The sequence below is a fragment of the Coturnix japonica genome, chromosome 7 (genome assembly GCF_054131305.1).
Source record: "Coturnix japonica strain WE chromosome 7, WE-NBRP24, whole genome shotgun sequence".
In the NCBI taxonomy this organism is placed as follows: Eukaryota; Metazoa; Chordata; class Aves; order Galliformes; family Phasianidae; genus Coturnix; species Coturnix japonica.
In genome coordinates this window covers 25784829-25797556 of record NC_140669.1, presented here as the reverse complement: position 1 = coordinate 25797556, position 12728 = coordinate 25784829, and the positions used below count along the sequence as shown (strand labels likewise).

Here is a 12728-nt window from a genome sequence, read left to right as displayed (position 1 = left end):
TGTATAATTAGTTTCATCTGAATAAAAAAATCATCTTGAAGCCACAGATTTCCAGGACAGAGACCTCCTTGCACAGCATAAATGATACATCTTCTCCTGTATTTTATGATGAGTGAACAAAAGCCTCGAAGAACTGACTTGGCTTCAGATCTGTAATAGGATCTTAGAAGGGGCTGATTAAGTGCAGATGCTTTCTCACTTTGTTGCTGCTTTGGTGAGACAAATAAAAGGCTGCAAATCTGAAAATACCCGTTAGACATAGACAGTGGCATAGGACAGCACCAGCAGCTGATTAGGCAGATGTCTCATCGAAGCTGCACCACAGGGTTCTGGTCCTCTCTTCAACAAGTGCTGCTGTGCTGGTGGATTCTGCTGGTAAGATTGTTAAAATTGTTTTCTGTTTAAGGAAAAATAATTCATTTACTTGAGATCCGATCGGTATTGACTTTTGACTGCCTACCAACAAATACTTCATGGGTGCAGAGATCGTGAATTGAACAGAAATGATTTGCTTCCATGGATTTTTGTATTCTTTTAGTGTTATGTACTTAATTTATGATAAAAACATCAGACCAAGTTTGTTATTTATAACTTCATCATTACACAAACTCAGTGGTGAGGTCAGATTTAAGCACATTTGCCACTTTACCTGAAAAAATCCATTCTGCAGAGCTGCATCTTTCCCAAAGCTGCTACTCTGAAAGACATACAAGCTTTTTTGGGGTATTGGTAGGAGTTTTGCTAGTATCAACAGTGAACTTCTGTGTTCTTATAACAAACGCAAGTCCACTGTGTATGTTTGGTTACAAACAATGATTAATGTTGGTGGTTGATCTCTTCCTTGAGCTATGCTGTATTAATGTAACTGTCTAGACATTCGTAAAAATATAATTTTATAAGAACAAATTAATAATTCTCATAATATGCAGTGGCTCACTGCAGGCACCAGTCTTCAAGATCTGCCTGTGTTCATTTTTAACAGTATGTATCAGGATAAAATCAGGACAACAGTGATTTAATAACTCATAAAAATTGAGCGGAGGGGAGGAACAAAGAGACAAAATTGTGCTTTTAAGGTTAACATAATAAGCAGTGCATTGCATGAACTTGTGCAGCTTTTCTGAAAATTATATATGTTTTTTTTTCCTCTAGGATTCGGAGTTCCCTGTAGATTCTCAAGTGAATTCGTACATTGCTCCTGCCAAAGTGTGTAGTCAATCCCTGGAACATGGAGAGTATAAACTGGAGAAGACTTTAAAACTGCATGACGCAGCAGTGAGCTGGTAGGAGCTGCTAACAGTACATTTATTTTATTGCTAAATACATGTTGAGTCTTTTTCTTTCAGCAGATCATTCAGAAGCTTTAAATCAAAGTAAATTGGGAGAAACCAACTGCCCGGTTGGGGGGAGATTGTCTAAGAATATAAAAGTGGAGAAAATGTTTGTGAAATTGAGTGGGAGCATAAATACAGTAAAATATATCAGCAGAACTGCTTACAGATTGAGATTCATCTTTGTAGGAAGGGTGGGATTCGGTTAGCAGATACAGATGTCTGTGATTCCCACTTGATAAAGTCTAGTTTTAGAATGCTGAACTAAAATGATGAATATTTTTGCTATTTGTATTTGATTACAACTTCCTTTTCCTTTAGTAGCTTAATTTCATGTTGCATCTAAGAAACGTAATCCAAGTTAGCTATGTTGTAAAAGCCTAAAAGTGTGGGCAGTTCTCATACAGGGTAGAAGTTTGACAGTTGACAGACTTGTGCAAACATCAGTGTTGAGAAAAATAAAGATTTCATTGTTTAAGCAGTACAGAATAGCAGAGCCAAGTAAAGCAGTGATGCAAATTAGAAAGTAGTTTTTGGGGTAGGTGAGTGTCAAGTAAGTCATGTCTGTGAAATGCAAAACAATCTTTATGCATTTAATAACTGTAGTGCAAAGCTCAGACTTATAGTTGGCTGCCCACATTTTGTACTGTTTTATTCTAGCTTGGCAGGGTTCCTCCTTAGACTCTCAGATACTTGATTCTGGTTTTCCATCTGTCTAAGTCCTAACCTCAAACACGTCAGGTAATATTTTGAATAATTTTCTTCTGTATTGTATAGTCATATGAGGCCAGTTGGGAAAAAAATCAGTGTTGCTGCTTTGAAGAGACTGTAACAAATCCACCTGAAATGTTATCGAGTTTGTGGGCTTATCAAAAAGCAGTCAGTGCAGCAATGGTGTATTGGTGGGGGGGGATTGAAGCCCAGACTGACAGAGGAAGAAAACACTTCCACCCTTGCAGGATTTTCAGTGAGTCAGGTAGAATAAAGATGACAACGTAGTCTTTCCAGGTTGTCTCATCCCAAAATTCGCACAAGAGGCAGTAGTGTAATAGTTGCCATGTTAATGTTTGTCAAAAGTGTCCTTTTACCTACAGTAGAAAGTGAGATTTATTATAAGCTACTTTTAAATTGTATTGCAAATTACTTGTAAGTATTAAAGTGTGCATAATGTATAATTTTAAGTGGTGATTGCTCAAAAGCTCATCAAGGAAGGATACCTCTACCTAAACTTTGCAGTTACTGTGTACTTCAGCAAAAGCAAGGTAAGTGTAATGTGTGTTGGTGTAAGAATATTCTTTGCATCTCTTATCTGTTTTGAATGGTATCTTTTATATCTTGCTGAAGGTATTATTCTAGATCTTTATATCCAGTGTTTCTAGTTATTGCTAGGAGAAATGGTTGTATGTACTGGAAATTCTGAGTACTTTCCACAGTTAGTAAATGGATGTCACACCTTGAGGATACGATACCACTCAAGAAAGTAATTTACTAGTTGAAAATAAATTGGATGTCTTTAGACTTATTTGGAAACCCTTTAACAACTTGCTTGAAGAAACAGCAACTAAATTAGAAAGAAAAAAACCCAATGATTTGGAGCATTTATTTAATTTCATGTACTGACAATATGATATTGACTTTCATCAGAAGGTAGTGCTTTAAGGGAAGTGAGGGCTCAAATAGAGCTCTGAAATGATTTGAATTGCTTGTTTAAAAACGTAAAAATGTAAAAGCATGAAAAGCAAAAAAGATTGTTAAGATGTTCTTGCAAAAATATAAGCACTATAAATGCAGACTGTAACCGAACCTCTCATTTGCTTAGAAATCTCTTTATGAACATAGTGGATTGCAATTTCTACGTGTTTAACTATGAAAAGAACATTCAAAACTCCAGGCTGTTTTAATTAAAAAGCTTTTTCTGTCTGTATATCACTACTTAAAATCAATCTTTGTAAGTGACTGGAAAGGCTTTGTTTTGTTGTCTTGCTATTGCTAAACATTGTATTGTTGCTTAGTTTTGTAACAGTGGGTCATTCTTGACAGTAGCTCCTCTGGAGTTTGTTTAACACCCTTCCCTATTTGAGGAATAAAGCACAGAGTGTTCCTATGTGCTTCAAGAGAACAGATCTTAATGTTGAAGAAAAGGATGATTCTAGGATCTGTCTGGCAGCAGGTGGTAAAGGATTTAAATGGGGGAGAGAAGTTACGAATACTTAAGTTTTGGGAGAAGATTCAGTTGGAGTTCTTAACTTACCAGATGCTAGGGAATCTTGAGGCATGCAGCTAATGCACACGGAGCTATACTGATTGTTATTAGTTTGGTAGAGCAGCTACTGGATCCCGGAGCTGACTTTCCTCAGAAGTCCAAGAGGTTATTAAATGCATAAATTGTGGTAGTTTTGGTTTTTTTTCTTTTAGAATGGCTTGGATTCATTTCTCTGTGTAAGGAATTAAATGAAAACTGTGCATTTGAAGAAATACTGAACTTCCACTAAATTTAAAGTAATGATGATTGTGCAGGTTTACAGACAGAAGATAGAGAAACCAATAGGCACTGAACGAGAACAGTTTCTTGTAGTTGATAGGATAAATAGAAATCATCCCGTTGACTTAGGAGGAGACCAGATTTGCATTTTGGATTTAGGCTTTTCTTATCAGAAGCATCGTCTAATAAAGACAGAACGGAATCTGTTTTGTATATGTATTAATACAATCTTTTATGTTTCTGTAGAAAATGCAGCTCCAGCAAATCCAAATTCAGACTTTTTACATGCCTTAAAGCTGATGCCTTAAGACCTTCAATTTAACACCTTCCCTTGGGTAGGGAAAAAAATCCCTTGGGAAGCCGTGTTTGCTTTTTACCAAGCTGAATGTTTCCCGCTTCTCAAATCTTCACATAGACACTCTTCTGCATTAAGCTCACATTTCTCAAGTGTCCTTGCAAGTATCCTAGTAAATCTTACTCTGCCTGCAAGGAAGGCTTTAAGATCTATAATGCATAAATGATCTTCTAAATCTTGCTTGCTTACTGTCCATTTTCTCCTTACTTGCTGTCTGCCTCCCAAAGGGTTTGGATGGCTTACCAAGAAAGATATTTCTGTTTCACTCTGTGCAGTACATCTGTCACAGTTTACATTGTCTTCACTTGGGAAAAGAAAGATGCCTATGCAGACGTCATTCAGTGCATTTTTAGAGGTTAGCATGGTGTTGGAAAGTAGAAAAATATCATGTATTATGTTGGACAGATGCTAATCTGAAGTGCAGCTGAAAAGAAAACAGTAATGGTGTGAGTTTGAGATTAGTGCAGTGCTGTATTTTGTATGTAATTTGGTGTGCTTTGTAGTTAAAAAAAACCTCCTTTTTCTCTTGGTTTTTGGGTTTTTTTTGTTTTTTCAAGTTTTATATCAGAAAATGAATGTTGTGAAAACAGTGGGTATTTGGTATTTATTTGTGGCCTTTAATACCCTTAACTCAAGCAGAATGACAAGTGAAGGCTCCACCACTTTTTCTTGCCTTTTTGTTAAATTTTTAAGACATCTTTTCCTTCTCCATCCTGCCCACGCATCGCAGACATAGTTTACAGTCTTCCATTCAAAGCATATTTGCTTTGGCAATTGCTTTAAAAATGCCTTTGGATTGCAGTTAAAGTGTATGACCTATTAACCTCAATGTATACCTATACAAATAGAAAATGTATATTCTTGTTTACAAGTAACTTAATGTCCCCATGTCTTTTTTTCTTGTTCAATATATTGTAAAAGAAAAAGACAATATCAAACCCGTTCTGCCTGGGCACAGTAAAATACGAAGCTGGAGATAAGTATGAGGAAAAGCAAATACAAAATGTTTAGTGATTATCTTGGCTTTCCTGATGGACCCAGTAAGAGATAACTTTTCTATGAGGACTAATTCATCATTATATCTTATTATGCTGGTTTTCCCCATTATTATTATTTTTTTATCAGTGGATTCCAGATGAGATTTTTAGAACTTATCTCCTTGGGAACCATGCAAATTGACTTGCAGCATAAAATGTGTAGGTGATTTTATGAGTCTTATTCAAAAACTGAAACTGAAGTTACTCTTGTGGTGCCCTGTACACAGTTACAGAGGTGAGACGGGACAAAACTGCAAACCCCTGCACCCTTTCCCTTTTAGCTCCTCTACTACATTTTTCCTCCTTTGTGTAAATACTTGTGTTGGTACACAGATATACATACACATGCACGCAGAGGAATGACCTTTGCTGAAAGAATACTTGGTGAGTGTTAACGTGAGGAATTTCCTTTTGAACTAGTCTGAAGTTGGCTGTAAAATAAAACAGTGCAGGTTTGTGTTTTTTTCTTTAGTTTCAGTCTGATGCAGAGAGAATTCTGCCGTCATCCACAGAACAATGTTTCGGTCAGTGTCCTGCTTTAAGTCTCCTTTGGGCACTCTGCTCAGTTTTAATTTTGATTTCCAGACTGTTGTTCTAACAAAAGATGGAATAAACAGGCTGTTAAGATTTGTTGGGTGTGAAGGAGGTAATGGAAGTAGTGTAAATCAGTTTGTAAGCAAACGTCTTGATACGTTTTTGCTCTACTGCCTGTCCCAGTTGGAGAGGGTTCCATATTCCACATTTCAAGATGGCTTTCTTCTCTCTCCTTGATTTTCATTGTGATGCCGTACAGTTCTGTCATTGGGTGGCTTGATGGTTTGCTGAGACCGCTGCCTGTCAGACTGATGAATGTTGTCTCCCTTTTTCCTGTATTCCAACCATTTGTTTCTATCTCTGTGTTTCTGTACAGCTGGTGAGGTAATGTCATTTTGTTCTGTGTCTGTATGATGCCAGGCAAAATACGGTCCATCTGCCAAGGGGTGATCAGTCATATGAATCGTATTGTGTCCTGAAAGAATGCAAGCTAGAAAAAGGGAGTTCAGAATTTGTGGGGTGAAATTCCTCATCAAAGAAGAAAAATTTAGGAAGGTGACTCCCCAAAGCATTACCAAGTAATTTTATGAAATTACTTTTTTTGATTAACAATGTTTTTGTTAACTGTGCTGTCATGTGCTGATTCTTTGCATGAGTAGACACTGTGAATTGAAGATTTGCCATAGTAGTGTTAGTTGCTGCTTAATTTTCCTATAGAAATTATACCTGATTTCAAAGGTACATGACATACAGTGTAGCTGCTGCAGAAGTTTAACTCAAGCACGGCAGGCTTTGAAGTCTTGACCCATGTTGACCATGGGGTATGTCCTGTACTCCTTGCCTTCCCACTTCAGTGATTCAGAACTTATCTTTCTTTTTCTGTTCAGTTTGCTTAGTATCTTATTATGTCTTGCAGTAGATGTTTCATACTCAAGACCCATGACTTTATAACTTTTAAATATGGTCTTTCTTGTCCCAGGTGTGAATTTCAGAGCTTTATTTCTGATGACAAGAGGTAGCTCCAGAATGGAATTTTTCCTAGCAAACTGGTCTGGAACCTGGTGGTGTATCTTTTTCTGGAACGGACTGTCCCAGCATGTAATCTCTTTTGTGTTAATACATGAAAAACATTTTTATAATTTGGCTGTGACAAAAAAGCACCTTTCTGAGAATCACTTCAGGAAGGAAGACAAATCTGTGTCCCTGTAATTGTGTAAGTAAATAGACTATAATCTTGAACCTTTTAAAGAACCTCCTGCAAGGAATTTACTGTTTCTATTAGAACTGCAGGTATCTCTCTTCTATTACTGTTCTCCGAAAGCTAAAGCTGTAATTGTTCTTTCAATTTAGGCATAAAAGACTTTTATCAAAGATGAGGAAAGTGAGTCTCACCTTCATACAGATTACTCAGCCCCATGCTTCCTAGCTCTCATTTCTATTTTATGGAGTATGAAATGGATAGAAATCTGGTTGGATGGCTGTGTGCAGAGGGTGGTGATCAGTGGTGCAAGATTTAGCTGAAGGCCAGCCACTGGTGGTGAGCCCCAGGGGACTCTGCAGGGTTCATTCTTGTTCAGCATCTTTGCTGATTACCTGGTGGGTGGGACAGAGGCACCCTCAGCAATTTGCAGGTGTCCCAGCCCAATGAGGTGTGCTCAGGGTGAGCTTGAGCTGCTCACAAACTCATGTGTGCCATCAGCCTCAACTGCAAAACCTGAATTGTGGAATGCCAGGTGGCAGCGGGCTGTGCAGGTTTACTTTAGTTCTGTGAAGACAGAGAAGGCGGATCTGTGTATGTGCTTATGTGACTGCCTGCCCTGCTGGCTGAGCCACCTTTATCTCCCCAGTGGTGTTCTGTGTGGCTGTGCTATTCTTATGGGGAATAATTCCTGTAAGATTATATACGGAGAAGATCCTGAAATTGAATTCATGTCTTTTGAGTCACAGCTCAATGCTCTAGCTTTCTATTTCAGAGTATCACTGTTTCCTATAGAAATTAAGTTCTTAATTTTTTCTGCACTTAGACCCCAACATAACAGAGAGATTATTTCACGGACTTCAATCTGTTCATTATCATACTACATCCCTGTAAGAGCTTTAATGCAGCTTATGAGGAAGAAGTACTTGTAGGAATATGTCAAATGTATTTTAGCTCCTTGTAATGCAGTTTAGTAAGGAAAAAGTGAATAATCAGAAATTGCAGGGCGGGTCACACTTGGATAAGCTCTATGAGGGCTTAGTGTAGCACCGGTAGGAAGGCATGGCTCCTGGCAACAGCCCTCCATCCCAGCATTATCCTGACTATCATCAGTAATTGGAGGAGAGCTGTGTGTTTCCTTTAGCTCTGCATTTGCCTCTTCTCCAAATCATCTGGTGAAAGTCCCTGCCTGTCCCTCTCTGTAAGTTTTCTGGCTGCCATAGTTGAGAGGAGTTTGTTTCTCTTTAGCTTTGTCTGCAGCTTTGACCACACGGATGGCTCCTGTGGGAAGGCCTTGGTCGTCACTTTAATGGGCAGCTTGAAACCATAACAGTAATAATTTGAAGTTGTATTGTGCTATTTTATGGCGTGCCCATGAAATGAGCTGGGTAGCTCTGTAATTTTGTTAGCAAACAAGCATCTTTATCAGAGAACAGGATATTTTCAGGGAAGGTCAGCATAGGGAAAGTATATTTTTATTAGTTACCTTCATAGTCTGCTTCAGAAACTTCACAGAAAGTCTTGGAAGTACTTGATTATAAAGGCATGATTGTAAAAAGACTGTCTTAACTTTATGAAGGTTCCTCTATATTTTCTGTAGGCTGGAAACTATCATGCCTGGTAACTGTCAGCAATTCTGAATTCCGGTTATTATCTTTTTGGTCCCTTACTTATTATTGGTAATCTGTGGACAGGAGCAGGGTTGAATAGATTGGGTCAATAGTTTTCTGATCTTCAAGAAACAGCCAGTCTATGCTGAGCGGCTTGAAAATAACTAATATGAATTTCTTTTAATGATGTGTAAACAGGGTGTCGAGATGTTAGAGAAAGGAAGTATTTTAATGAGCACAAAAAGTCATTTTGTGAGAGAATCCACTTTGTGGCAATGTTGAAAAAAAAACAAGTTCTCAGTTTGTTTTAGAATAGAACAATGTTAAACTCCAGGATTTCTGAAAGATGAGTAGTATCAGTCTTTATGTTTCCGTGTCTGATAGATTCTAATTCCTATCTGCAAAAAAAAAAATCCTCAATTAATGTATAGTACTGACTTTTCTTGTCACATGAAAATTCATTTACACTTGTACTGTGTTTTCATCATCCATTCAGAACTATTCTTTGTTGAGAAACATGGAGGGAGTGGTTACTTAAGAGCCTTCATTTTCATTCCATGTTTCAGTTTTAATGTTTCTGGGATTTCCACATATAAGGAAGGTCACATGCATCTTTGGGAAAAGAATATATATATATATATATATATATATATATACATACATATATATATATATATATATATACAACTTTTTAAAGCTGTTTTTTAGGTAATTGTGTGAAGACTTTGTGAATATTTGAGGCAGAAACACAGATTAAAAAAAAAAAAAAAAAAGCCAAAAAGATACAAAGTTTGTTTAGTGGGAAAGGAAGGAATATTGCTGAATGGCATTTCTGAGAACTGGATTGTTCTGTGCTTAATATGTTGTGATACTGTGGAAGTGGAAGGGGAATGTGATGAGAATATAAGGAGAAATATCTCCAACAATGCTGAACTAATGGAGTCATTGCAAGAATGGTAAAGCAGCATTCCCTAAGGACATTCATGTGATTTGTGCTTCACTTTTAAGATGCATTATATGTTTCTTTTTTCTTCAGGTACTGTACTTTATGTGTTATGGAATAATATTCAAACTGTAATAAAATTGTTGGGATTATTACATGGAAAAATTCCAGGATTTTGTCCAGGGTAGTGGAGATGCAAAAAGCAAACATGATCTTGGCCAATTTTGTATGCTCCTCATCAAGATCAGAATGCGTGAAGTTCGGTGTTTAAAAGAACGGGGGATTGCTTGTTCTTTTTACTTGCCAAGTTTGCCTGCAGGTGAGGCAGGACAGCACTGCCTTGGGTTACAAAGCAGTCTGAGCTGCCCAGAAAAAGCAACTCCAGCCTTAAACCTTCAGTATCCTGGGCTCTGCAGTCTCAATCAGGTGCTGTTCCTCTTGAACTTGCAAATACACTGTGTTGTTACAGAGCTGTGCTTTCCAGACTGTATTTCAATCAAATGAAACTTAAGGCATCTTGCTGTGGGAAGGTCCGATATGATTGCTTATTGCTGACTTGTTAATTTCTTTATTGAGCAGGTTGTGGGAATTACTGCACACTTCTACTACTGTCCTATTTGCGGTTATGTCCGTGTGCTTTTGCGTTTAATCTTTGTGTAATGGCATGCATATTGACTGAGCTCACAAAATGTTTCTTTTTTCTTTGCCACAGATGTTTTTGTTTTAATTCCATTCTAATTTCCGTATGGCATATTCTGACAATATCAGTATTGATACTCTCTGAGCAGTGCAGCTGTTGATAAGGTTAATAGAAAAAGTAGGAGTTGAACTCAGCTTGAAAGGTGAAGTTTCAAGCTTGTCTTTCAACATCTTTTAGTGGTATGGGGTGAGGGGGGAGTAAATTCTAGTGAGCTTAGTTTGAGCTGCTGAAATAAATTTAGGAATATTAATTTCACCTGTTGGCTTGTTCTCTACATGATTTCTTCCTTGATTATTTCATTCTGATTTTCATTAATGTAACAAGGCTCCAAGGAGACCTTACTGCGGCCTTCCAGTACCTGAAGGGACCTACAGGAAAGCTGGGAATGGACTTTTAATGAAGGCAGATAGTGACAGAATGAGGGGAAATGGCTTTAAACTGGAAGAGGGGAGGTTTCTCTTTCTTCTCAAGAAGAAATTCTTACTCGCTGCCTATTCCTACAGGAGTATTTTAGGCTGAGAGTTTGCATGCCTTGATAGAGGCAACTGAGCTTTGAGAGTAGGGTACCACTACCAGAAACTGAGTGACACACTTGAAAACTTGTTTGTGAAGGAGTTAATAGGCTGTGTGCTATTTCTAATGGGCGCTTTTGTTTTTTTATCTCCTTTTCAGCTGACAATGAGTTACAACTATGAATTCATTTACAGAATGGGATTTAATTGTTGCTATTACAGATAATTATGACTGGCTTGAAACTAGCTAATTTTTGGGGCATCAGGATCAGATTACATCGGTTCGTGTTTCTTGCCAACACTATTTCAGTGCAGATTTGCTAAGGAGTAAGGAATCCCTGTTGAGGGCTTTGGAAACTGAAGTACAGCTGACCTGTGGCAGTAATAATTTTTCTAGTAGTTCTACTAGTGCTGACACTTGTGCACCTCTTAAATCACTTGTGCAGAGTTGAATTCAGGCCCATCTTTCAGAAACTCTGTATGCAGGTGTGTAAATAAGTGAACATATTTCAGATGAAAGCAACTCCCATGTAGAGCCTTGAATAAAATGACAAGATTGCCTTGGGGAAATCTGGCGTATTCTAAAAATTGATCGTAAATGTTGATAAAATCTGAAGATATGCTGAGCTGTGAGTTCAGTCTTAAATTCAGCTAATGATACAGTTACGATTTTGCAGTCAACAGTGTAGGGCAGATCATCTGCAGAGTTAAACAGCTCAGAAACTCTTTCTCTTGAACCAATCAAGAGAACATCTTGATTTTCTGTTTACATTAATTGATGCTGAATGCTATGAGAGTAGTAGCCAGAGTTCATGGCATCTCTTGCATTTTACAGCAAGGCAACTTAGCAACTCATAATAAAAAAGTGGAGTCTTCAGTTCCCAGTGTATTGGACATGGAAATCTGCATTTGAGAAACAAAAATGTCATGCAGGTGGAAGTCTGTGATTGTCTTTGTTTAGTTGTGAGTGTCTGCAGTCATGAAATTTAATAGGTGATTATCAGGGTGATTGCCAGACTGAGCTTCTGTGCTGATGAAACATGTTTGTTTTTCCATAGAAATAAATCCATCTGTCTGCAGTGACATGTTTTAGGCAAAAACTGTGCAGAATGTGTTTGCTTTATTACAGTTTACAGCTCGCAGTTGTGTGTGTGTGGCTGCAGATAGTGTTCTTGGTCTGCTTTTTAATGTTTAGACTATAAAACGAAGTTCAGAAATAGGTTACTTTTAATGTTCTCCATTAATTTCTTCAGTTGAACAGTTTTGTACTTTGTCTCACAGAGGAAAATATCTAAGATTGTGTTTTTAGCTGTTATTTGCATTCCTTTTTAATTAGCCTTTGCAATTGCAGAGTTTAGAGAGCAACAAAACAAAAAATGAGTGTCTGAGTGCATGACAAGTTATTCCACATCCTAGACGTAGTGAATGAAGGCGAAAGTGCTCCACACAAACTAGACTCAGAAGCCTTTTCAATATTACTGTGATAGACATCTGGGCAGCCCAGATGGCCTCGCTTCATCTGGGAAGAGCTGACTTTGAGCAAAAGCTCCTTCCTTCCTAATGCACAGCAACAGGAGATTTTTCTCCCAGCAGTGATACCAGGTGGAAAGCTTCGCACCCACAAACTCAAATAAGTCTTAGTGGGTATTTTTATTTCTTTCCCCAATTCTCAAGCATCCAGTCTGAACGTTCCAGTATGAGTATTTTATCTTCTACTTGAGAAATCATTTTCTTTGATAGTTGACAGCTGATTATTTTCTAATTACAGAGTTTGAATTAGGACTTGACCTTTTGCTGCTGAGTAGACCTTCCCTCTTTGTTTTCATCGGTAGTAGTAGTGTAACCGGGGTTCTGTTCAGTGTGTTGCATGTTATGTCCATGCCCTTGTTAGTGGTGTTGTTGTCATGTATTGTTGCTAAGATTTGAGAGCATTGCACTGCTATTAAGTGGTGCTTTACAGTTGTTACTCCGTTGCACATGTTGAGGTTTGAATGTGCTTTAGATCTACAAAATCTGATGTCTAAAC

General features: G+C 37.8%; 1 protein-coding gene across 1 annotated transcript in view; it reads left to right on the top strand.

Moving 5' to 3' along the window:
* Window positions 1–12728, top strand: part of SPAG16 (sperm associated antigen 16) — a 339824-nt gene that overhangs the window by 54027 nt on the left and 273069 nt on the right. The window contains exon 10 of the mRNA XM_015867952.3: window positions 1153–1283. Within this exon, the coding sequence (XP_015723438.2) occupies window positions 1153–1283 (131 nt within the window). The remainder of the gene's footprint in view (window positions 1–1152; window positions 1284–12728) is intronic.